The 25,820-nt window shown below is 48.1% G+C and overlaps 1 protein-coding gene across 50 annotated transcripts in view; it reads right to left on the bottom strand.

The window, feature by feature from the left end:
- Window positions 1-25,820, bottom strand: part of LOC110502424 (dual E2 ubiquitin-conjugating enzyme/E3 ubiquitin-protein ligase BIRC6) — a 141,982-nt gene that overhangs the window by 74,696 nt on the left and 41,466 nt on the right. For 9 of the 50 annotated variants that reach the window (XM_090216829.1, XM_036959768.2, XM_090216833.1 and 6 more), the window contains exons 17-55: window positions 25,359-25,492; window positions 22,929-23,090; window positions 22,112-22,243; window positions 21,891-21,988; window positions 21,615-21,762; window positions 21,315-21,448; window positions 21,054-21,200; window positions 20,750-20,937; window positions 20,214-20,516; window positions 19,967-20,066; window positions 19,580-19,794; window positions 19,144-19,352; window positions 18,623-18,969; window positions 17,345-17,564; window positions 16,240-16,658; window positions 15,753-15,880; window positions 14,929-15,060; window positions 14,367-14,582; window positions 14,007-14,190; window positions 13,647-13,841; window positions 12,949-13,082; window positions 12,259-12,412; window positions 11,990-12,106; window positions 11,707-11,864; window positions 11,365-11,491; window positions 11,097-11,207; window positions 10,633-10,891; window positions 9,838-10,409; window positions 9,544-9,719; window positions 9,251-9,365; window positions 8,941-9,135; window positions 8,623-8,823; window positions 7,913-8,192; window positions 7,532-7,788; window positions 7,243-7,351; window positions 6,888-7,112; window positions 4,205-5,135; window positions 3,962-4,105; window positions 802-931 (exon numbers count right to left, since the gene is read on the bottom strand). In XM_090216829.1, coding sequence (XP_090072955.1) covers window positions 802-931; window positions 3,962-4,105; window positions 4,205-5,135; window positions 6,888-7,112; window positions 7,243-7,351; window positions 7,532-7,788; window positions 7,913-8,192; window positions 8,623-8,823; window positions 8,941-9,135; window positions 9,251-9,365; window positions 9,544-9,719; window positions 9,838-10,409; window positions 10,633-10,891; window positions 11,097-11,207; window positions 11,365-11,491; window positions 11,707-11,864; window positions 11,990-12,106; window positions 12,259-12,412; window positions 12,949-13,082; window positions 13,647-13,841; window positions 14,007-14,190; window positions 14,367-14,582; window positions 14,929-15,060; window positions 15,753-15,880; window positions 16,240-16,658; window positions 17,345-17,564; window positions 18,623-18,969; window positions 19,144-19,352; window positions 19,580-19,794; window positions 19,967-20,066; window positions 20,214-20,516; window positions 20,750-20,937; window positions 21,054-21,200; window positions 21,315-21,448; window positions 21,615-21,762; window positions 21,891-21,988; window positions 22,112-22,243; window positions 22,929-23,090; window positions 25,359-25,492 — 8,206 coding nt within the window. The remainder of the gene's footprint in view (window positions 1-801; window positions 932-3,961; window positions 4,106-4,204; window positions 5,136-6,887; window positions 7,113-7,242; window positions 7,352-7,531; window positions 7,789-7,912; window positions 8,193-8,622; window positions 8,824-8,940; window positions 9,136-9,250; window positions 9,366-9,543; window positions 9,720-9,837; window positions 10,410-10,632; window positions 10,892-11,096; window positions 11,208-11,364; window positions 11,492-11,706; window positions 11,865-11,989; window positions 12,107-12,258; window positions 12,413-12,948; window positions 13,083-13,646; window positions 13,842-14,006; window positions 14,191-14,366; window positions 14,583-14,928; window positions 15,061-15,752; window positions 15,881-16,239; window positions 16,659-17,344; window positions 17,565-18,622; window positions 18,970-19,143; window positions 19,353-19,579; window positions 19,795-19,966; window positions 20,067-20,213; window positions 20,517-20,749; window positions 20,938-21,053; window positions 21,201-21,314; window positions 21,449-21,614; window positions 21,763-21,890; window positions 21,989-22,111; window positions 22,244-22,928; window positions 23,091-25,358; window positions 25,493-25,820) is intronic. The other 41 variants (XM_090216842.1, XM_090216849.1, XM_090216857.1 and 38 more) reach the window with 30 other exon arrangements.

Raw genomic sequence — 25,820 nt, 5'->3', positions numbered from 1 at the left:
ACAAGGAAACATTGGATTCAGTGCTTCTTACATAACTCTGGGACTTCTGGAAAAGGCCAACAAAATACATAGAAATAAATCAGTGCGTCAGCAGGGCTATTTCAATCACAGAGTGGACCAGCCGGGTTAAAGACCGGAATGAGGGTGTGTGATTTAAGTGCCACTATGCTAGGCATGTGTACGGGGGTTAAGCGTACGTTTCGACTGATGTTCTCTCTAAAATGCAGTTGCCACCAGCTGATCAACTCCGTAGCCATTAATCAGAACGCTCATCTCCACCTGCTGGGAAAATAATATGGCGAGACGCTCTTCCATACTCACGCTAATGAGGAGATGTGAGTGGACCCAGCAGTCGCCTGAAAAGGTCAATGTTTATGCCCAGGGAGATGTGTGTGTGTGTGTGTGTGTGTGTGTGTGTGTGTGTGTGTGTGTGTGTGTGTGTGTGTGTGTGTGTGTGAGTGTGTGTCTGTGTGTCCGACAATGTGCGAGGTGCTGACATGGTGCATTAACTTCAAATATGGCTGCCTTTTAAATCATTTAAGGACCCAGTGAGAGGGGATAAAATGCTTGAATGACGAGCGGCGTACGGAGAGCGGGTTTCCCCCGCCATTCAAATCCCGTGTGTCTGTGGCTGTCGGAGGAGGGTTTGTCTGAGTGGCAAGGGACACTCTGCTCCACTTTATCTGAGGGCCACATAATATTGAGGAGGTTGATGAGGCTACGAGGAGAATATTTAAAGTAATTCCCCATCAATGTTGCGTAACACACTTAGTGACAGATGGGTAGGGGCAGCAGACGTACCAGACACCCGGTCCAGGACTTCAGCCAGGGTGGTGGAGATGGGGAGGTGGAGAGTGCGGTACTTGTGCCCTGCTCCGTACATGGGGTGCTGGATCACATGGCTGGTAGCGTTGATACGGCCCTTGTACAGCTGAAGACGGATGAGAAAGTATTAGGACAGACCAAGTACATAATACCACCAATGTTATGAATGATCATGACTACGAGAGTGAAAGAGAGACGCAAGTTATGAAAGATTCAGTAGCACTACGCAGGGCCACATTGAGATTGAATGAGGCCGGCCTTGGCTAAAGACCTCCCACTCCATCACTCCTGCCTCGACCTTTATTGGAGTTGACAAGGCTTCTCATTCAGCATGAATGTTACATGTTCACGACATCCCAGGCGACATCCATCGCCTTCTGCGACCTGCAGGCGACAGGCATGGTGGTGTCGCCAGAGCACGGCTCGGCTACGGAGGGTCCTTGGACAAGTCACTGCAGCTCCAAACACAACCTCACAACCGTCACTCAGGCCCCACAGTACACTTTCCTGACAACTCTACACTGCAGTGACTAGCCTGGCAGCAGAAGCCATCAAGATGATGTAATATAAAATGCTGTTTGAAACATGCACCTTGGCTTTTAGGCAAGTCTAATACACGTCTCATTGGAACAATAATGTTCAAGAACCCATATCTTGGTATGGTCGCCAGCATAATAAAAAGTCAACCGTTTTTTTTTTTGAATGACAGCAAATCAAAATGTCAAAGTTCCCTCCAGTGAGATTCAGATTAGGGAGAAATGTAGTGATCCTTACTTAAATATCACAGATCAACTGACAATTACAACGCTGATGAAATGAAAATGTTGGGCAAGTCTACAGAATACATCATTCAGTTTTTGCAGATCTGAAAAAGCCTGATGTACAATATCAGTCAAAAGTTGACCACTACTCATTCAAGGGATTCTTTATTTGTACTATTTTCTACATTGTAGAATAATAGTGGAGACATAAAAACCATGAAATAACACATAAGAAATCATGTAGTAACCAAAAGTGTTAAATCAAAATATATTTTATATTTATTTGTAGCCACCTTGACAGCTTTGCACACTCCTGTCATTCTCTCAACCACATTCTTGAGGTAGTCACCTGGAATGCATTTCAATTAACAGGTGTGCCTTGTTAATTTGTGGAATTTCTTTACTTCTTTATGCGTTTGAGCCAATCAGTTGTGTTGTGACACGGTAGGGGTGGTATACAGAAGATATAATTTTACCAAATAGGGCTAAGTCCATATTATGTCAAGAACAGCTCAAATAAGCAAATACAAATGACAGTCCATCATAACTTTAAGACATGAAGGTCAGTCCAGAACTTTGAAAGTTTCTCCAAATGCAGTCGCAAAAACCATCAAGTGCTATGATGAAACTGGCTCTCATGAGGACCTCCACAGGAAAGGAAGACCCAAAGTTACCTCTGCTGCAGAGGATAAGATCATTAGAGTTACCAGCCTCAGAAATCGCAGCCCAAATAAATGCTTTAAGTTCAAGTAACACCTCAACATCAACTGTACAGAGGAGACTGTGTGAATCAGGCCTTCATGGTCAAATTGCTGCAAAGAAACCACTACTAAAAAGACACTAATAAGAAGAGACCAGTTCGGGCCAAGAAACAAGAGCAATGGACATTAGACCGGTGGAAATCTGTCTTTCGGTCTGATGAGTTCAAATGAGAGATTTTTGGTTGCAAACATTGTGTCTTTGTGAGACCCAGAGTAGGCGAACGGATTATCTCAGCCTGTGTGGTTCCCACCGTGAAGCATAGAGGAGGTGTGATGGTGCTTTGCTGGTGATACTGTGATTTATTTAGAATTCAAGGCACGCTTAACCAGCATAGCTACCACAGCATTCTGCAGTGATACGCCATCCCATCTGGTTTGCACTTAGTGGGACTATCATTTGTTTTTCAACAGGAAAATGATCCAACACACCTCCAGGCTGTGTAAGGGCTATTTGACCAAGACAGAGAGTGATGAATGTTGCATCAGATGACCTGGACTCCAGAATCACCTGACCTCAACTCAATTGAGATGGTTTGGTATGATTTGGACCGCAACTCATCCAAGACTCATTCAAGACTCATTCAAGACTCATTCAAGACTGTTGGAAAATAATTCCAGGTGAAGCCAAGAGTGTGCAAAGCTGTCATCAAGGCAAAGGGTGGCTACTTTGAACAATCTCAAATATATTTTGATTCGTTTCACACTTTGTTGGTTACTACATTATTCCATATGTGTTATTTCATAGTTTGGATGTCTTCACCATTATTCTACAATGTAGAACATTTTTAAAATAAAGAAAAACCTTTCAATGAGTAGGTGTGTTCAAAATGTTGACTGGGACTGCAAGTAAAACCTTTTTTTTTAGGGGGGGGGGGGGGGGGGGTAAGGCACAAGAAGGTGGACTATGACATTACCTAAGGCGTAAACACATTAGCATGTAGACCCACCCTGCTATTAATCACATACTGATCATACATGATTAACCTTCACGGCTGTGATTCCCAGGACTCCTTGTGTAATTCAGCACACAAATGACCTCCTAAGTCAAAGTACATGTAGGCTTGTCTCGCTGTGCATAATCAGAAACCTCTCGGCATGCCATGCACAACAGTCATCCTTCACCTTGACCATGGAATGACCCTCACCCTTCCCTGACACCATGTATATCATCAAAAACGGGATGGGGCATAATAATGAGGACAGCGAGAGGTAGGAGGTTCAAATGAAATTATCTTTAGACAATTGAAACCCCCCCCACCACCACCGTGACTGCTCTCTAAACTCCACTCATGACAACTAATCAGTGAGGAGGGTGAAAGATGGAGCATTAATGTGACTGAAGTGCAGTGCCATTTCTCCGACAAGCATCAGTCTGGGGAAAGCCTCGAGTGAAGAGGGATTGTCTGTACTGCTGGGCTGGCCCCTTGTGGCCACCTGGGGATATCACATCACAGCATTATTTCTTTCCAATGCAGTCCATAGGTAGGATAATTAAATTGCTCCAAGATTATGATTTAAGGTCAGTTTGACATTTTCCCACGTTATGGTTAAGTTTAGAACTGAGGGTATGGAGAGCTGATCCGAGATCAGAGCCTACAAAAACTTGGTACCCACCGGACAGGGCGACTGCAGGAAGACTGTGACCTTCTCGTCCTCCAGCATGAGTTGTAGGAAGAGCCTGCGGATGAAGCCGGAGATGTTGCCAGAGACGGGCACGTTTCCACGCTGGGGGGCCGACTGGAAGAGCTCACACAGCACCTACGGAGAGGGAGAAACCACCATAAACACACGTTAGTAAAACATCACAGTCACTGTAGGCCAGGTGGAAATGTGTGTCGTCAAGGCATTCCACCAGACCTGTGCCATGAGCCGCTGGTTGTTGGGGTGGCAGGAGATGCACTGCAAGAAGAAGGCCACTGTGGCGTTCTCGATGGCTGTCCTCTGCTGGGTGGTGAGCCCGCTGCCCCGGGACGAGGAGGCTAGAGAGTAGCGCGACCCAGAGGGCAGGGGTGGAGGCGGAGGAGGGGGGCAGCACGCACCACCGGAGGCAGCAGAGTGGGCTCCCGTGTGCCCCTGGCCACCACTGGCTCCCCCTGCGCTAGCACTGGAGTGGCACAGCAGGAACAGCAGAGCGGTCCACAGAGAGTTCACCTCAGGCCCACCAAGCCAGTCCTTCATGGCATGACTGTTCCCCACCTCTGTGAGGAAACGCAGCACTGGGGCTGCCAGCTCTGCAGACAGGGGCACCCTGCTCTGAGAGGAAGAGGAGGATGAAGAAGAGGAGGAGCAGTGGGGGTGGTGGTTGTGATGGTGTTGCCGTCGTTCAGCCTGGGCGGTGGCGGGCAGGGGCAGGTCAGCGGCAGCCAGGAGGCCACAGCAGAGTCCGGCCAGGCTGCGGACTAGCAGAGAGGGCAGGCCCGAGTCCAGCAGCTGCTCTATTGCCCCGGGTGACTGGGAGGCTGAAGCCAGAGTGGCCAGTTCCGACTCGGACAGGGCGATGGGCGGCCGCGCGTGCTTGGAGTCGTCGGTGAGGCCGGTGGCAGCGGCACTGGTGGTGGCGTTAGCATTGGCGCTGCTGAGGTCGTGCTGCTTCTTTCCGTCGTCCGTCATGGAGAGGCGGTGCTGGGCCTGAGATTGGGCGGCGGTGGGCGGGGCCACGATGCCCATCCAAGACATGAGCAGAGAGAAGTAACTGGGATGGATGTGGCACATGGAGCAGAGCAGGCTGTCTACTGCCTTCTTCAGCACCATGTTACTCGGCAGGGACATGGACCAGTTGTACAGAAGTCTACAGGAGAGAAGGAGACAAAATGGTATAAACAAAGCAAGCGCCACTCGCTGGACAGACATCTTTCCCCCTAAAATAACAAGATAAGAAACCTTCATATGAATCCTTCTGAGCCTTTTCAATTCTGTCTGTATATGTCGGTTGGAGATCAACGGAGCCAAAGGTTAGACGTCTGTATTTTTTTTAAACTTTGCATTCCCTGTTCGATGTAAACTATTCATGTTTACAGAGTAGAAACGCAGTATTCATGTCTGCAGAGGATATGTATAAGACATACAGTATCAAGAGGGGGGATGGGAGAAACTTAGAGGTTGAAAATCTATCAGGGAGCTGTTTTCTCCCCAGGCGACAAAGAATGAGATGTTCTACAAACATTTATGGCTCAAAGCATGTGAAAGCTCGGCTTAGCCTACGACGACGTAACAGAAAGAGCACACCAAGGATGAACCGGTGGGTTTTTTCCTGACAGGATAAAGGGTCATTCACACCAAGGATGATAACTAGAATGGTATATATTATACACAACCACAAAACATTGGCGAGCATCCACACCAGCTGACCGTTGATCGTTCTGCAGTACACCCATCAGTCAACGGATCAACGCGTCCTACTGCGCGCTGCCTATTAAGGTGGTAACAACACCATTCTGTAATTCCGGGTGTTTCAATTGTCATAGTGACAAACTGCAAATAACACGTCAATGAACATGTCATGAAAAATATAGAAACTCATGTAAATGTAGCAATTCAGAAACGCATCTTTTACATAATGGCATTGCTTGCCTCGGTTGCTCAAGTGATTCGTTTGGCTCTTTTTCAGTGTGCTCATCTGTTTGTCCTGTGTAACAGTTCACTTGGCCCATTTTACATTTAGTACTTAGCAAGAGCACGAAAAAAGGCTATTTAGGCCAAGTATAAAAGACGCTAAAATAAATGTCCTATAGCTTTAGTAGCCTATAGCTTTTCCTGCGATTTCACACAGAGGAATTGCGGAGAAGCTTGCGTGGCCTACAGCCTATTGCGCACCAGAACAGCTGGAACAGAAAGGCTAGAGATGTGTAGCCGAAGTAAGAAACTAAATATAAGCTTGATATTAGGCCATTCTTCAGCTAAATAGTAGGGCTATAAATATTTACCTGTCGGGAAGGCTGATGCACTCCCCGACACTGACCAGGCCTTCGATTTTATACGAGGAAATTATTAAACCTAAGCCACAACACAGTGCAATGAGGAATGTATTTTTGTTGTCAAGTGAGTACACAACTTTTGTCTATAGGGCTGTTAAGCTGCAGTGACGTAGACTCATTTGAATAACTGCTCAAAAGTCCTGTTCTGAATGCTTCATGCTGAAATAACTTCGTACAGCCTAGGTCTGACTATGTAACCATTCGGATCAGTTACGGGTCTATTCCGTTTACTAGGTCCAGAAAGAGAAGGCCTACCACCGGAAAAATATGGCCTCCTCATGCGCGATTTGTCGTGGATCATCCTCCCAAGTCGTCCTATAATTAATGTTGCAACCAATACGCTCACATATGCCAAGTAAAATTCAGGCAAGCTTACCGTGAGCTCTGCCTTCTCTCCGAGCAACAACGCTTCAATAGAATGCGTTTTTGATTGGTTGTCAATGTTTTATCGTCGGAGGGACAAAAAAATAAAAATGTAATCGCTCTTAATTAAAGTGATCCAAACTAAAGCTATGATTTTAAAGTCATCGTTACAGTCCTTGGTGTGAACGGCCCTTAACACTTACTCAAAGAGCTCTCCATTGAGCAGCACTGGGAGGTCGTAGTCCACGGGGAGCTCGTAGCTGTGCCACAAGATGGCCGCCACACAGTGGAGGTGGGAGGGCGAGGGCATGACGAGGCCATACTCCCGTGACGAGGAGCTGCTCTGGCGCATGTAGCCCAAGGGGCCGCTCCTCTTGTGGGCCGCCACCAGCGATGAGTCATGGACCCACTGGAGAAGGGCCTGGATCCTGGAGGGAGAGACGGGGATAACGAGGTCAAAATTAACATATCGAGAGCCGCTTTCACAGACCCAGATTACATGGATCCAGCAGTACTAGGCTCAACACCTAGATCAGTAGATGTTAAGGGGGTCTTTACCTGTCCTTAGTCCCAGGATCTTGTATGGTTCCCAGCTGGTAGAGGATGTCAATGGTGGAGTCTGAAGAGAGACCGTTGAGCCTTCCAAAGAGCAGGGGACTGTTCAGGTCTAAAAATAAAAAACGACAGAGAAATCACAAAATAGCCATTGATGTCCATATATAAATGATACTCAAACGATAGCGCCATGACACACAGAGCTGAAGGACAAGATCTTATGATTGAAGTATAATTACACAAATTATAAAATGTGCTCAATGAGCGTTTTATTCATGCGGCGGCTAATTACTGGTAGGGTCGGTGCCGGAGGCTGCACAGTTCCTCAGCAGGATGTCGATGAGCTTGAGGCCGATGCGGGTGGACTGCAAGCCAATCTTGACCAGCACGGCTTCGATGTTCGGCGAGTGCATGCCGCAGTAGGGGGACATGAGCAGGGCGGCACAGGTCTGAAGCAGGTTGGCGGTGGGGGCAGCGGCGCTGGCCATCGTGGCCTCCAGGTCACTGACGTGGGTAAGACAGTGGTGGAGCAGACGTAGCCAGCCAATACTAGGAGAGAAAGAGAGGGCAAGGAAGAGAGATTTGCTGTGACACTGCTGGTGTTTCATTTATTATTTTTTATCTCTCAAGTAACATTTAACAGAAGTTCCTGTAAAGGAAAGTATATCTGCACCTGGTTTTAGAGACCTGGTCCTCAGAGGGCAGGAAGGGGTTGTTGACGGTGGCTGAGGAGGTGTTGCCGAAGGCGGTTAGGCCAAGCAGTTTGATCTGGGACAGGCCCAGGGTGCTGGCGTCACGGGGCCGGTGGAGCCTCAGACACACGGCGGACGCCACCTCAGCCTTCACCAGCTGGATCTTGATGTAGGTGAGGCCGCTGGTGATGATGGGCGTGGACAGAGGCAGCATGTTGACCCCGTCCGCGCTGATCTCAACCGAGACCGAGGAAGGGCAGGCTGGCGAGAGGACAAAAGGGACATCGTCGGGGTTTAGCAATAATAGATGGTGGAATATGTTCCAACTTTATTTTCTCCAACTGGTACTGCCTGGCACAATGGTGTGTTGTGTTGGATAGAAGCATGGAAAAGGTTTTGCATATTTAAAATGGCACTATAGTCGACAGCGGTAGGTTAATATTTGAGTGGATGAAATAAGTTAGTCATGAGGAAAACTATGCTTAAGAGGTAAGTAGACAATGTGCCCTTTAGACTCTAAAGCAGAGTGGCACAGCTCTCTTGCTGGTACCTGAGCTGCAGTCCTGCTGGTTTTCACTTAAATGATCAATTAGACAACTAAGGTCATTTCTTTGCAAGAGATTTCGCTGAACTGTTTATATTTAATTCAGTCTCCTATGTAAACAACTCGGGGCCGTGGTGCAGTACTCACTGGCGAGAGAGGCCAGGTGTGGCTGGATGTGCAGCTCTTTGAGCAGAACGGCGGCAGGAAGGTGGATGGTGAGGTCACACCACGCCTCCTCCGGCAGGAAGATGTAAGACCAGGCAGCCGAGCGTGCCCGTCTGTGAGGGGGCGTGGCCTGAAGGAGGACCTCTGCCGGCTGGGCCGTGGGGCTGCTGGAAGTGATGGTGCCTGCAGAGGGACAAACAGCACTCAATAGGACACAATTCCCATTTTACAACACATAGAGGTCAAAGGGAAAAAAACACAAGAGAACCTATTCAACATGAGAGGAGACGCTTCACTTACCAAGCGGAGCAAAGTTGTGGAGTCCCTCTGCGTTGTCGGGCTCGGCGGCTAGGACCCGGGCTTTAAGGCTGCCATCTGCAGCCTTCCCTGGACCAGTGTCCAGAAACTTCATGATGGTGGACACCATGCTGCGTGCTGTGTTCACTATGGCCCGTGTGCTGGTCACCATGTTGTTACAGATCAACTGGACCCCACCTGCACACAGGTCAAATACAAACACAACCTGTTAAGTCTAATTGACAGTACAATATACCTGAACAAGGATATTTCCCTATTGTGTATGTATGTAGGTGTGTGTGTGTGTGTATACCCATGTCGTGGAATGCCTTAAGTGCCTCGCTGGTGTCCAGCACTCGGAGGATGAACCAGAGCAGAGGCTCAGACAGCTGGCATGTCGACAGGGAACCCTGGGAGAAATACAAAGACTGCTTGTGATTTAAAAACTTTCAGAATCCACGGGTCAAACAATTATAAATCTAATAAACGGAAGTACTATTAAAGCAAATATATTTTTCCTCAAATCCTTTTAATCTTGACAAGTAAATCTCTAAAAACAGACCAAATCAATGATGCCCGTTCAGTCATGGCTGAGCTCAGTCTTACCTGTCTGCCCATGTACCCACAGGCCATGTAGGTGAGGATGGGTTGCAGCATAACCTGCACCGAGGTGGCCCTCTTGCTCAGGGTGGTGAGGATGGTGAAAAGGCCATCTCCTACAGAGATGGCATCTAGTCCTCCATGGAAATTCTCATGCTTGGTCAGGTGGAGACCACTAGCACCTAAAGACAGGAAGGTAAAGCGTCATCAATAAGAAGCACTTGAATATCTTAGCCGCTAATCCGGGATCCCTCTAAATAAACGTTGTCTAAAAAAGGGAAGTGTGAGTATACGGCCTACCTATGATCATAGCCATGGCGCTGCTGTTGCACTGGCCCAGAGCCGAGAGGATCTGGCTCATGATCTGCTGGTTGGCCAGCACCAGATCAGCCACTCCGGCCGCAGGGCCCTGGTTAGGGGTGGACCCCCCCGCTGCCCCCTCCTTGCTGCCGCACACCTTCTCCTCGTCCGACACGCTGCTGTCCGACGCCCCGCTGCCCGCCGGCGGCAGACGCCCGCTGAACTCGCGGTCACCCGACAGGGGCAGCTGGACCAGGGCGTTGACCAGCTTGAGCAGGTCGAACATGAGTTGGTCGCGTGTGGTCTCGCCGCACACCGCCTTGGCGTCGCCGGGCCGGATGATGTTGGCGAACAGGCCTCCGAAGCAGGCGCGGGCACCCACAGCGCTGTCGGAACCGCTGCGGGACACCACCTTGTCAGAGCAGGTGATGTAGTGGTGCACCAGGAAGGTGATGGACTCGATGACAGAGGAGATGGTGCTCACCGACACCACCTCAAAGTTCTGCTCTAGGGTGAACTCTAACAGCTTGACCTGGGCGTCCAGAGGACCCTGGCCTGACTGGAACGGACCCCTGAAGGACGGGTGGAGGGGAAAAGACGGGATCATTGACGAAGGTGCTTCCTAACAAATCATTGTACTGTTTTGTGATGGAATCAAAAGGATGGCTTTTGTTCCAGCCCAGCACGACCACAGATTAAATTGAAGAAGATGATTAGTTATCATTTGAATTACGTGTCTTAAGTGCTGGGGTGAAACAAAAGCTGCTTTTGATGTGTTTAGAGTAAACAACCTACCTCTCAGTGGACAGGATGTGCATTAGTTTGAGCAGGAACTCACTGAACATCTGTGGGCAGGTGGAAGAGAGGTGCACCTGGAGTCTGGTGAGGAACTCCTGCATAGCTTGGGTGGCGGTTGGGCCGACCTGGGAGCTGTGCTGGCTGGTGCCGTGGGGGTTGCTCCCAGACAGGAAACGCACGAGCACGTGCACCAGCGTAGGGTCCGACACCATCTGCTGGGCCGTGCTCTCATGAGCTCCCATCCCACTGCTGGAGGCTGCGGACAGAGACGCACAGGACCAAAAACACACTTGATTTAAAAAGGAGAACTATTGAAAGTCCTTGAAAGGCCTCATTTATTTCTTCGGTTACACTGCATCGTCAATTATGGATTTACTATTTCTCAACCCTCAAATGGGAAACGTCAGTCAGAGTTGTCAGACACTGTCTTGAGAGTGAAACCCTAGGAATGGTGGACTTACCACTGGAGGGCATGTTGGTCATGAGGGTAAGGGAGTGCAGCACCAGGCACCAGGTCCTCAGGGAGGTGTTGGGGTACCAGGCTAGCACCGACAGGAAACTGTTGATAGAGGCTGCAGGGAAACACAGGAGACGGCAGTTTAATTAACACGTACACTTCCCCATGTGAAAAGGGAAAACAGTGAATGATTCACACAAGAGAAATCCAGCGGTTTGAGAGTTAAGCGGCAAAAGAGAGTGAATGGGGACACACACAGGGTGACCTCTGACCTTGGTTGAGTGGGATGGTGGGCACTCTGCTGGCGTTGAACAGGAAAATATCCGATCCACTCTCCTCAGTGCCCCCAGAGCAGGAGTTGAGACTGAGGGTCAGCCACAGTTGCAGCAGAGACTCCATCTAAGGCAGAAACACATGTGAACACTTCATCGACAAATCCACTTATCCAGGGTAACCAACGTATTCTTGAGAATGGTACAGTAAGTTACCCCTACTGCCACACCATTACAAAACGGTGTAGAGGAATGTAAAAAAAACAGAGTGAAGTGCAACAAGTCATTCAAGTCTTCTGGAGTAGCAGAGACCCTGGACTATACCGTCTGTCTGTGACTGACCTGTACGTGGTGAACCTGGAGCATGGAGAAGAGCTTGTTGAAGCAGGCACTCAGCATGGGGATGGAGGAGGCCTGTACCATTAGGCTGCTTCCTGGTGGGGAGCCCCCACGGAGCCCCCTCAGCAGAGAATCATCCGTCCCATTGGATGCCTGGGACACTGGTGGGAGAGAAGGGACCAGGGTCAGCCATCTTTGATGCTTAGCAAAGTCTTTACATTTTTTTCCCCAAGACTCAAGTGTACATGACCAAACATCGATAAATACTTTTTCGGTAGGTTTATACCTGTGGGGGACGTTGAGGTGAGCGCCTGTAAGATGGAGTCGGCCTCCAGAGTGGCCATCATCTTGAGCATAAGCTCAGCCTGCTGCTCCAGCCCCACCTCCAGGCGGGCATCCAGAGCTGAGGGAGAGGACAAAAAGGTCCGGGTTAAAAGGTGGAAGGTATTCCTTTACATGCATGGAACACACTAGAGTACAAAGAAGCAGAAGTGTGGAATCCAGTTTGGGAGCTGATACCCGGATACAAAAAAATAATAATAAATGAGCCCTTACCTTGCGACACAGAGACAGAGAGACTCTGAGACCCAGGCTTTTCGGCAGCAACCGGGGGCTTGGACACGGCAATCCCTACTCCCCCTATGTAGGGGTTGTAACCGTAAGTGCCATAGTCAGCACCCCAGTAGTCATACCAGGTGCTGCTAATAGGCTGTAGGAAGAGAGAGAGAGAGAAAAGGGAAACGCAAATGCAGTCATTCTTGTCAGATGCTAGCTACTGGTAGAATATTACATGCACATTAACACTACATTCTTTTGCATGCAATGGTGGCGTCTTCAGAAAGAAGAGAAAGAGTGAAGAGGAGAAATACTTCCCCAAGTTTGCTAGTTTGATTGATTGGGTCTACATACACAACGTTGCTTTGAGACTCCAAATGCCTGAGTGGAGTTAAATTGGAAAGTTTCTGAGAAATTAGAGGGCAAGGCTAAGACGGAGGTGGTGTTGGGGAGGATTCAATACGACTGCAGAACTTTGTATTACGCATTATCTAAAAAAATAAAAATGCATTATGAGAAGAGGGTAAACACTATGGTTTGAAGTTCGTTTAGCTACATCATTGATCAGTGGGGTTAATTTAAGTTTGTGTACTAACCGGAGGTGATTGTGTCAATACTGAACTCAGAAATGCAAGAGAGCATGGAGAGAGGAGTGGAACAGGACAAAGGTGAGTCAAGCAAATTACATACCTTAAAGACTTTGGCGGCGAGGGGATCTTTTTCCAAATCAATATCTAAAGGATCAATATCAACATCCATGAGGTCTTGTAGCAAGTCAAAGTCAATGTCTTTATCTTTTTCCAAAGATGAAAGAGATGGAGCACCTTTGGATAACGAAAAGAGCTTTAATATTGCCAAGCAAGCACACTAAAACCAGCAAACTCAAAGGCCTTCTTTTTAGGAAGTCACTAGGCAATTTTAAGGCCTACAAACATTTATTTCTGCAGTTGAGAGGGAGTCCAAACAATGGATGTTTGCCCACTAAATCAGCAATCTGACAACTTTAGCCAAAATCCAGATATAAGTGATGTCATTGATGTTGTTTAGGGAATGAAGATTTGTGATAGTACCACGAAGTAGTGCATCATTTGCACAGATTAAATCCCCTTAGTCTTAAGAAAATAACCACCACCCCTTGAAACATCTGGTTAACTAATAGGCAATGAAGATACACTGTTTGAACTCCCCCTTCAAAAGGCAAACAGTCCACTCAGAATTAAACTGGTTAGAGAAGCTCTCAATAGTCTCCTTTAAAATAAAATACTAAAATAAACATGCAGCTAGCTAAAAGGGGGAAAAAAGACAAACAATTTAACACAAATGCATCCATTTGGGGCGGGGTGGGGTCCATGTGTAAAATGTTGTCAAGGACGGGCCTACCAACGCACTTTGGAAAACAGAGGAGGTCCCAGGAGTACCTGCGATGATATCCGGAACCAGGGCCTCGTCGATGGTCTCCACCTGGGGGATGGGTGTGGACAGGGAGTCAGAGTCGATCCCTGCTGAGGACGACGATGCCCCTGCCTCCTCACCCACCGCCCCCTCGTCCATACCATCCAGGGACCCTGGGGACAGCAATTCCCCTGAGGAGAGGGGACAGGACAAGGTCAGTGCTGGAAGAAATCAAAACCACCAGACTCCCAGCAATGCAAGGACTCCCCAAATCTATTGTTCTCTTAAACACCAGCTCTTGCTGGAAAACAGAGTTCACAATGAAGTGTGAATTGAATTGTAGCAGCACCCCCTACCTGCCAGGATGTCCTGCAGCATGCAGGTGAGGGAGTACTGGGCCCAGGCCCCTCCCCATGAGATGTCCCCCCTGTTGAAGTCTGTCCCCACCAGCAGCAGCAGCAGACGCTCCAGCTGGTGCTCCGACACCACCTCACACAGGTGGATGGTGGGCCTGGTGGCGTTGGCTATCCTGGCCAAGACCTGTAAAGTCAAATCAGACAAGTGATCAGCAAAAATGTATACTTTGTCACAAAGTTAAGTAGCCATTTAGAGCCAACCAAATCCTTCTTTGCCAGTAGTAGTGGTGGTGGTAGTAGTGGTGGTAACATCAAGTGTGCCCTCTATTCAACTGAACTCGACGTTGTGACTGTGCCTACCTTGCAGACGAACAGCAGGAGGTCTGCGTGGCAGGTGAAGTCCATGGAGAGGAGGAAGAGGGCCAGTTTCTGTACCACGGAGATGCAGCGCTCATGGGCCAGGGTGAAGGGCAGAGGCTCCACCTCAGGGGGCTCCTTGGCGGCGGTGGCCTCTGTGTCCAGGGTGGAGCGAGGCCACTCGGCTGTACGTCTCAGACGGATCAGGTCCTTAAAGTGCTGCCAGAGCGAGAGATGGAAGGGGAGAGAGATGGAAAGGCAAATGTCAGGCAGGGAAAGTCGATGAAGACACATGGTTTCACCGATCACTATTGAAACTAGCATACTTGTAACCTGCGTAAGTGTGTTAGGTACAGAAGTTATGCTTAAGTGTATGCAGATCTGTCGTAACTTGTTAAAGTTGGCCCCAAAACATGCAGCGTTGAGGATATTTGACATTATATTCTTGTGTTCTCAAGATGAGAAAAAGCCTAGAAATAGAATTACTTCATTCTTAGTCATTCCATTTCCAGATTGATCAGTCAAAACAGAAAGCTTTCCTTTTCAGAGCTTCTGAAATCCTCACCTTGGATGTGGCCTGCTTCAGCTTGGCCTGCTCCACCAGCAGTTTGTACGAGGAGCTTTTGTTGCTCTGGATCTTCTCCTTCTCAATTTGCTCCACCAAAGCTTTCTGTTTTGCCTTCAATAGATTTAACTGCTACAATGAAAAGGGCATGATAAATATAAACACTGCACAGACCATCTACTACATGCAGAGACGTCATGCAAAGCCATTAATAAGAGGGAGAATCCCAGTGGTGTAAAGTACTCAAGTAAAAATACTTTCAAGTACTACTTAAATCGTTTTGGGGGGTATCTGTACTTTATTTATATATTTTGACAACTTTTACTTCAATACATTCCTAAAGAAAACAAACATACTTTTTACTCCTTACATTTTTCCTGGCACACAAATGTACTTGATACATTTTGAATGTTTAGCAGGAAAGGAAAATGGTCCAATTCACACACTTACTGTATCAAGGACTCACTAAACACAAATGCTTCTGTAAATTACAATAAGCTATCCGTAAATTATTTTTAAAACAATTGTTGTTCGTCTGGATTGCATAATATATACTTTTGATCCTTAAGTATATTTAAAACCAAATAACTTTTAGACTTTTAATCAAGTAGGTATTTTACTGGCTGACTTTCACACTTACGAGTCATTTTCTATTAAAGCCTCTTTATTTTTTACTCAAGTATGACAATTGGGTACTTCACCCACCACTGGAGAATCCCATAATTGTGACGAATACAGATTTAAGAGGTGTGAAAAAACATGGCAGATAAACAACTCCGCGCCGCTTTTGAGATGGAACGAATGTTGGATTTGGACACATTTACCTGTTTGTGGTGCACCAGCTGTTTGCGGATCTTGCGGGAGTACAGACGGTCCAGGCTGCTGTTGCCTTTGGTTGATCTGTTGGTGCTGGAGGACTGGAGGCTGTTATTTATAAAGCTCCACTGATTACCTTGATTCATTGGGGAGAGAGAGAGACGGGAAAAAAGGCATGTTAGACTTGTGTTTTGGGTTCCAAATCAATATGCATTACCCTGTTAAAAGGAATCACGGTGCTAAAAACTGAAGAAGTATTGTAATAACTTCACTTTATAGCCACTCAAAACCAAGGGTAATAGAATAAGGTTTCTCCTAAGCCTATAACGTCACTCATGCAAGGCTGTTTCTTAAAGAAAATGAGAATGCACAAGTCAACAAAAGGGGAAATCGGGGAGACAAAACAAGAAACATGGTCACTTTTGGGATTTCTTGACCTCATAAACCATCAGATCTCATCGGAGAGCTACACCGCACTAGCCTACACTACACTACCTGTGAAGGTGCGCTCCCTCTCCTTCCCTCCCTGGTGCTTCTTGCCTGCAGACGCCTCATCCTCCACGCTGGCCACGTAGTCCAGCAGTCGTGACACAAGCATCACCACCCAGCTGATCATGGGGACGTCCAACACACCTGCCGCACACACAGACACACACTCATAGGCTGCTGGTTGAGTCCATGGTCCAGGGAGGCCGGTGTTGGTGCTGGGGCCAGGGAGCCCCCCAGCCCCCCATCCCTGCTGCCAGCCCCAGCCCAGGGACCCTCCGGCTAGCCCACCTTCAGTCCTGCGCTGGGTAGCCGACCGGGGCTGCTGTAGTGGGGACAGCAAGCTGTCCAGCAGGTTGAGCAGCCCCTCCAGCACACCGCTGTTACTTAGGGATCTTTGACCGATGCAGGACAGGAGCATGAAGACTCTGAGGGAGGACACAGAGGACACGGTCAATCTCCGGAAACATGGTAAAACACAAAAATCGATGGGTCTAGATGGGTCTGGATGGGTGCATCTGATACATTCAAACCCATTAGTATCTTCACGTGACACACACTTATCTTTATGGAATCCAATTTCAAACGGGCAGTAGTCAGTTTATGTTGTGTCCAAGGAGCTACAGTTTGTCAGTGTGGTGTAATCAATCTAAATAAAGGAAGTGGATCAGGGACCTGGCTGGGAATTGCCAGGGACCTTACAATACGATATTATGGCGATACTTAGGTGCCGATACAACACGCATTGCCATTTTCACGATTCTTTATGCATTGCGATTCGATAGTGATTTTACTGCGATTCGGTGTTCCAAACATATTGCTCACCATATGTCTGCTGCAGAGAGACAAGAGAGCGCCACGAGAAAATGAGTTTTAATCAGTCAAAGTGCTGAGAAAACAAATTGGCTCCCTATTTAAAAAAGACAGAGAAGAAGCTATGAAGGAAAAATACTGGAGATTTGATGCAGGTAGAGCAAACCAGCGCAAAAATAATATTGCGATATTGTCAAAATGACACATCGTCAAAAACAATATCCCGATATGTAACTAATGGATTTTTCCCTGCATCACTAGCGGATAGATATAGCTCCTCAGACGAATCGTAAAAGCCCACCTGTCCTGGGGGAAGATGAGCAGCTGCTCGGAGTTGTACAGTTCCTGCAGGACGTTGGAGAGGAACTGGCCCCACCAGCGCTCCCCTCCACACAGCTGCACCAACAGCAGACCAGCGTGCAGGCGGATCTTGGGCGTGCCACTAATGCACAGGTGCTTGAAGAGCTCCTCGCAGGCATGAGCGTGGAACGTGCTCTGCAGAACAGACGGGACTGCGTGCCCTAGAGGGAAGAACAAGGAGAGTGAGCATAATAGAACACAAGGAGCAAGTGAGAGGTGGAGGTCAAATGAGAGACAGGGAAAGCTGGAGGGGGAGAAAAACAGATCCACTGAGAAGGGAAGGTAAATAATGGAGGGGAAATCACAACAGAGCGGTAAAAAACAAGTGAAGGCCCAAAACATTTAATAGCAAAATGCACTTGACTAAATCAAACAGTCTTGAACAGTAAAAAACTAAATCATTCAGTTACTATCCTAGAAAAGGGGTTTCATATGACAAGAAAACCCCAGTCTTTTAAATAGCAACTCTTCACTTCAGAGAGAAAATAGACATTTAAAGGCTCCTTTCCACTGCTGTAAACAGGGCCCCATTGGAATTCACTGAGGGTACAGAGACAGTGCAGGTATAAAGCCAGGCAGCACCAGCAGCAAGGGGGGTAATCCATTATTCTCTTTCACGAGAGGAGACTCATGAAACTGTACGACGAGCTGCTAGGGAGCATCAGTGGGGATTTGATAGGTGAGAGGAGATTGTTAAGGAGATTGTTAAGCACACTTAACAGCGCCGTGGGCTTTCGGGTTAACTTGGAACAACTTTAAAAAGAGAGTTATCAAAGTGCAACTTTTTCCAAGGAGACCATACAGAATGGCTTGTGAGAATATGGATAGCAAACATTAAATTTGTAGGCTTTTTCAATTCAAGAGGCAAATGAGGGCAGAGAAAATGATTGATTCCTAAAAAGATGGGAAAGTTCTTTTTTTTTTTTTATTCATTCTTACGTCACTTGAAATAATTCATGCTCAAAACATGGCTATAACGTCCAAAAAACGCTTTAGGCTTTTGCAAGGGGAAAACGCACGTATTGAGGTGAGACTCACCAAGCAGATCAGACACAGAAAGACAATACCCAATGTCCTCTGGGGATGTTGTGAGGACAACGGACAAACGGGATGATATTGGTTTGACGCTAGGCCAACAGAGATGCATGAATATGGGATAGTCAGAAAAGTAGACCCCCCATCCCTGATACAGACCCTGTGGCACTCCCAGACATCTCACCGTTGTTGGAGTGCAGCAGGCTGAGGAGTGTGTCCAGCAGGTAGCGGATGATGGTTCTCAGCTGCTCGGTGGATGAGTTCTGGATGAGCTCCCGGGGGTCGTAAGGTTCCGGCAGGACCTTGCGCCCGGCCCCTAGGGACACGCGCAGTCTCTGAACGGCATGGTGGGCCAGGTTGAGCTGTAGCTGCAGCTGAATACAGTCCTGGTAGGCCGAAAATACCCGAGAGTCCTCCTCCACCGCCTTGTCGGGCTTGCGCAGGAAGTACTGGGCATTGTTGGCACTGTTGAGAGGAGGCAGGTCGATGTTCTGGAGTAATGTCTCCAGCCGGTGGCACGCCAGGTTGTACCTAGAGAAAGATGGAGAGTCAACTGGGCATGCAGCTTATGTATACAGTTTTACTATATATTGATTCTGGACTACCGTGGCTATGTCAAGTATGTCACATAAAACCTTTCCTACTCCTTGACTCACTAAATCAGACAATCAGTGAGCAAACTAGTGGGATAGTACGACCTCTGACCTGCACTGGATGTCCTCCTGCAGGGCCACCATCATGGCCAGGTGCTGGTGCACGTCAGGCTGGCTGGCCGCCTCACACTCCCCCCTCAGGGGGTCGTGCATCAGCTTCAGCTCGCTCTCCCATGGCAGGATGTAGGTGTGGCCATAGTAGAAGCCCAATGGGATCTTGGCCCGGGCGTTGGTGCTACCATAACGCCCAATCACCGTGATCTGTTGGGCATAGGTGGGTGGGATTGCCAGGAGGACAGGTTAAGGTGTGGAGAAATGGTTGCTGTTAAGCACAGTGATTTTCTCACAGAAATCTCACCAAAACAAACTAACAAAATAAAAAGGTATTTCTCTTCGGCGACCTTGGAGTTCAGATATTTACTCTAACCTGTGAAATGGGGGGGGGGGACAAAAGAAATCTTCAGCGATAATGCCCAAATGCCACTGACCTTCATGAAGCGGCAGACAGGGGGTGGCAACAGGTCGTGTAGGATGAGGGAGTGGGTGCTAATATCCGTGGCCACTACCAGCCTGCGTCCATCCACCTCCTCCCCCAGCGTCCAGATGTCGATGGACAGAGAAGCCAGGTCCCCACAGGTGGGGATCAGAGCGTCGGTCAGCAGCACGGGGCGACCGAAGTCGAGCGTCACAAACCTCCGCGCTCCTGGGACAAGAGGAGATATTTACACACACACACACACACACGAGCTCACCTAAACAACTTGGTTTCCATCCCAAATGAATCCCCGTTTGTCATCTACTTGTGATATATCCTTTTGAGTTTAAAACTGTTGACCAAGTCAAAGAGAGACAAAAAAAAAGGTAAGTGTACTTACCAGAGTGCATGCGCTCGATAATGATGGACTGTTGCGGAGGAGGCTGGAGGAAGTGAGAGGCTTGAGAGATGACCAAAGCCAGACCGCTGCCCATCGGATTCTGGAACAAACAGACTCTTTTCAGTCAAAACAGGTAGTAAAAAAAACTATTTGAATAATTTGACACAAAGTAACAAAAATCCCTTGGCGTTCATGTAAAACATAACTGCTGTGTTATGAGCTATTGAGAGTTGTCCATGTTACTGACCGGCTTGGCTTTCTGGCTGTTCTTGTTGTGTGCAGCCAGGTTTACGGGCGGTGGATCCATCATGGAGCCGGGGAAGAGCTGGGCCAACTCCACACTGATGGCTGCCGACACCGCCTCGTTGGGCGGGGTGAGCGGGGGCGTCATGAACAGCGGGGTGGTCTTGGGCGTCGGGGGGATGACGTCAGAGGGGTGGATGAAGAAGCCAGGGGTGCTGGAAGGCACAGAGTTGTGGATGGGACCTACGCCGGAGGCCGCAGCTGCTGCTGACGTGGTCTGGTGCAACTTTGCCTCCAGCTTGGCCTTCTGTTCCGAACACACAGGATTACTACTCGGCTAACAGGAAATAGTCAACACACATGAGGTCTGACATAGGATCTTCGTATACGTGCGTATTGGTAAATAAGGGCTTAGATAAGACTGTATGCATGCGCATGTGTGAGTTCATGATTGTATGTCTGTGCCTTTGTGCAAGCATATGGGCGTGCATACAGGTGTCGGGACGTGTCGGTGTCACTACGGGTGCTGGAGTCCCTGACCTGTTGCTGCAGTTTGAGCAGCTGCTGCTGTTTCTCCTGGAGCACCTGCAGCTGCTGCTCTGCAGACACCATGGCGTGGGACAGCGACTGCAGAGCCACCTGGGCGGCAGAGCTCAGCGCCGTGGACGCCTCGCCCACCGTGCCCGCCGACAGCCCACCCACTGCTGGGGTCACCCCAAACGTGCTCACTGGGAGGAGAGGGCAAAGGTCAGGAGCATCACTCAAAAAATCCCTGAGGAGGAAACGCGACGATGCCCGTGTTTAATGTTTCCGTTTCTGGATGTAAAAAAGGCGAGTTGGGTACCTGTGAACATGCTTGCGTCGTCCCTCTCCACCCTGGTTCCGTCGCTGGTGGAGATACAGGTAAAGTGCAGTGGCTCCACCTCCAGGAGCCCGGTGAGGGCCGTGAAGCTGCCCTCGGCCGCCGCACAGCTGCTGACCTTACCGTTCCCTGCAAGAGACACAGACACACACACAAAGTACAGCCCAGACCAACATTTATTTCCCTGATAGTTCTTGAAGGGATTGGATAGGTGTAAGCAATAAGGTAGAACGTGGTGCAGACCTGAGAGAATTTCAGAAAGGTCAATCTCGTCAGACTGGACGCCGATGCTGCTGTTGAAGGCATTCTTACAGGAGGAGCCGCTGACTTCCAGGTCAAACAGCACTGGGTCGAAGGGGGAACTGTACAGGCCGTATCTGGGGAGGAGAGACACGGTACAGAGCATTACAATAGAAAGAGGCAAGCTGGGTTCAACACAAAGTAGCTTTTAAGGTAGTCTAATCACAACATGACCGCTAGTTCTTTTTGGTTTCTTTAGGTCCTGATTGGGGCGTATGGACACTACAGGGTGAAAAGGCCTACCTGGTCTGTAGCAAAGCCTCCAGGGGAGTGAGGCGGTCCTGCAGTTGCCGGGAGACTGCTGTGAGCAGAGAGGCACAGGCCGTGCTGCAGCCTGCCAGGTCCTCATCCTTCACATAGTTCAGCAGCACAAAGTACCAGAACACCGACCCTGAGAATGAGAGAATGAGAGAGAGAGACTTATGACACACGCACTTCCAAAACGATGCTGCTGACAATGCAGAAGCCCTCTATCCACGCTCAGAGATAAAATTGTGGAAAAACATCAGTTATACTTACCACCTGTTGCTGCTGCGGGCAAGTAAGGCATATTGTCCAGCAGAGCCTTCAGTAGACCCATGCCAAAGCCCTGCTGACTGGGTTCCCCTTTTCCATTACTGACGACACAAAAACAAGTTACAAAAAGTGCACACCTACCACATCGCACAAGCATCGACAAGAGTATGAAAGAGTACGGGTCACGAAACGAAGTCGCAACATTCATGAAAAGCCTAACTCACCTAATACAAAGTGCAAGAAAGCGGGCGCATTTGTGGGCTATACTCCGTCCAGCCTCAAAAAAGCACACCCGCACAATGTCGGTTAGCCGTTTCCTTGTTTTCGTCAGCATAGCCTCCTTTCCTTCTCTCAGGCTGGAAGGAAAACAAACAGAAAATGTTGATACGTGACCAAACACAGCACAGTGCTCCCTGCATCAGAATGATGATAATATCTCATCTCAGAGCCATATACATGCGCTAAAGAAACAACGGACGCGTCGTTGGAGGCCCTTCTAAATATCTGATCTAACAAAGGGGCAATTCATTAAAAAAATCGGTCACCATTTAAGTGTTCTCACAGGCAATGTGGTAACAAAAATTAGATTGATATATTTAGCTGCATTATATTTAGAAGTTGTCCTTTTAGGGATTTGAAAAAAAGATTCTGCTAAATGCTAACTCCTGTTTGTATAAGCTGGTAGCATAGCTAGCCATAAATATAAATCTGTGATGGAAGTTGATGCAGTTTTTATGTGTAACGCAGTTGATTGGTGACGATGACGAACTGTATTGGGGTTGACATCCATACAAACATTATACTCTGATTTTTACCCTAACGCAGCGTTAAATACACAAACAATAGCCTAAAAGTATGCTAATTTTGAGGGGTGTCAATGAGGAGAGTCTGGATCCATCTCCCATGGTGGGGGGGACACACGTGCGTGGCATGTCCATTATTTTGGTCGAATTCCAATGATTCCTTTACTGCATGTAAAGAGTAGATAGACCTCAGAATCCCTATGAATATCGCATCCCACTTTCATCCTCTTAGCCCCACCTGCAGGGTCCGTTGGAATAGACTCCAGCCAGCCAGCAGAGGCAGTCCAGGATAAGGCTCTGGGAGTGCTCTGTGCCAGGGCCCTCGTCTTCCCGCTTACACAGCCCGTTCAACAGCTTCTCATGGAAATCTGGGAACTGCAGCATGGCACAGCGCTGGACTCTGGAGTAGACAGACAAACAGAAGGATCAGTTAGTTCTCATGACATCATTTTTTTTTTACTACAATAGTGTAACGAGTATCAAAACATGTCGGTTCTCGTAATATAAAACAAACGCTTTCCATCACATGCTTTATAAACAACAGGTGTGGACTAACAGTGAAAGGCTTACTTACGGCCCTTTCCCAACAATGCAGAGAAAGAAAATAGAGAAATAATAGAAAAGTAAAACAGGTAATAAAAGTAATAGATACACAATAAGTAACGATAACTTTGCTATATATATATATATATATAAATAAATATAAATAAAAGGGGTACCAGTACCGAGTCTGTGTGTAGCGTTACGAGGTAATTGAGGTAGATATGTACATACACTGAGTGTACAAAACATTGACACCTGCTCTTTCCATGACAGACTGACCAGGTAAATCCAGGCGTAAGCTATGAACCCTTACTGATTTCAATTGTTAAAACCACTTCAAATCAGTGTAGATGAAGGGGAGAGGAGGGGTTAAATGATGATTTGCAAGCCTTGAGACATGGATTGTGTATGTGTGCCATTCAGACGTTGAGCGGTTAAGACAACATTTGTAAGTGCCTTTGAACGGGATAAGGTTTCAGGTGCCGGGCACACCGGTTTGTGTCAAGAACTGTAACGCCACTGGGTTTATCAACACTCAACAGATTCCCGTGTGCGCCAAAAACGGTCCACCACTCAAAAAGGACATCCAGCCAACTTGACACTGTGGTAATCTGTGGTAAACACGAGTCAACATGGGTTCCCTGTGGAACGCTTGACACCTTGTAGAGTCCATGCCCCAACGGATTGAGAATGTTCTGAGAGCAAAAGGGAGGGTGCAACTCAATATTAGGAAGGTGTCCTTAATGTTTTCTACTCTCAGTGTATAACTAGGAATAAAGTGACAGATCGTAAACAGTAGCAGCTGCATATGTGATGAGTCAAAAATGCGAGTGCAAAAAAGGTCAAAGCAGATAGTCCGGGTCGCTATTTGTTTAACTAGTTAGATAACTATCTAACATTCTTATGGCTTGGGAGAAGAAGCTGTTCAGGGTCCTGTTGGTTCCAATCCTTGGTGCACCGGTACCCCTTGCCGTGCAGTAGCAGAGAGAACAGTCTATGACTTGGGTGGCTGGAGTCTGACAATTTTTAGGGCCTTCCTCTGACACCGCCAGGTAGAGAGGTCCTGGATGGTAGGGAGCTCGGCCCCAGTGATGTACTTGGTCGAACGCACTACCCTCTGTAGCGCCTTGCGGTCGGATGCCAAGCAGTTGCCATAACAAGCGTTGATGCAGCCAGTCAGGATGCTCTCAATGGTGCAGCGGTAGAACTTCGTGGATCTGAGAGCTCATGCAAAATATATTCAAAGAAGCATTGTTGTGCCCTCACCGCGACTGTGTTGGGGTGTTTGGATCATGATAGATCCTCTGTGATGTTTACACCGAGGAACTTGAAGCTCTTCGACCCGCTCCACTGCAGCCCTGTCTGTGTGAATGGGGGCGCGCTCGGCCCTCCGTTTCCTGTAGTCCATGATCAGCTCCTTTGTCTTGCCGACTTTGTCATGGCACCATATTGCCGTCTCATCGTCAGCGGTGATCTGGCCTACCACTGTCGTGTCGTCGGCAAACTTAATCGTGGGTGAACAGGGAGTACAGAAGAGGACTAAGCACACACCCAGTGTTGAGGGTCAGCGTGGCGGATGTGTCGTTGCCTACCCTCACCACCTAGGATCCAGTTGAGCGAGGTGTCAGTCCCAGGGTCCTTAGCTTAGTGATGAACTTTGAGGGCACTATGGCATTGAACGCTGAGCTGTAGTCAATGAAAAGCATTGTCACGTAGGTGTTCCTTTTGTCGAAGCGGGAAAGGGCAGCGTGGAGTGCAATTGAGAATGCATCATCTGTGGATCTGTTGGGGCGGTAAGCGAATTGGAGTGGTGTCCAGAGTGTCTGGATGATGGGGTTGATGTGAGCCATAACCAGCCTTTCAAAGCATTTCATGAGTAGAGATGTGAGTGCTACGGGGCGATAGTCATTTAGACAGGTTACCTTGGCATTCTTGGGCACAGGGACTATGGTGGTCTGCTTGAAATGTATGTAGGTATTAGACTGGGAGAGGTTGAAAATGTCAGTGAAGACACTTGCCAGTTGGTCAGTGCATGATGAGAAAATAAAGCATTTGATTGAAGTGTTGGGATTCTACAATAGTTAAGTGTTTTGGTGACACAAAGGCACTAAGGAAATCGCCAAACCTTTCTTTTGGTATGGACGTCTTCTTAAACCTTCTGATTGTGACGGACACCTCCTGGAGAAGGTCGCACCCTCGGAGGTTGTCAGGTTTCTTCGACTGAGCTGGAGAATCTGCTTTGGAAGTGGAGGCCTTTTCCTAAATGGGAGAGACAACCTATTTAAAAGAAACAGATAACAGTACGACACCAGAGGGGACCAAATTCTAGAGCTATAAACTAATGGAGAGAAAATGTCCTCCTTCAAGAATGGGATGTTGCTGGTATGAGGAAGCCACATCAGAGCAATTTGACACCTTCAACTTTTCACTGAGAACCTGGCAATGGCACTACTCTCCCACCAGATGGAGACAAAGGAGAAGGCTACAGTCAAGGCTTTCATGCAATCAACTTACACAACTCCATTACACAACTGCACTGTCAGTCAGAGATGCCTCAGGTGTGCAGAGAAAGACTCCCGAAATAAAC

This window comes from Oncorhynchus mykiss, chromosome 23 (genome assembly GCF_057628025.1).
Source record: "Oncorhynchus mykiss isolate SJ-2025 chromosome 23, ASM5762802v1, whole genome shotgun sequence".
NCBI classification, from domain to species: domain Eukaryota; kingdom Metazoa; phylum Chordata; class Actinopteri; order Salmoniformes; family Salmonidae; genus Oncorhynchus; species Oncorhynchus mykiss.
The sequence above is the reverse complement of the archived record's forward strand: the minus strand, read 5'-3'. Positions and strand labels throughout refer to the sequence as shown.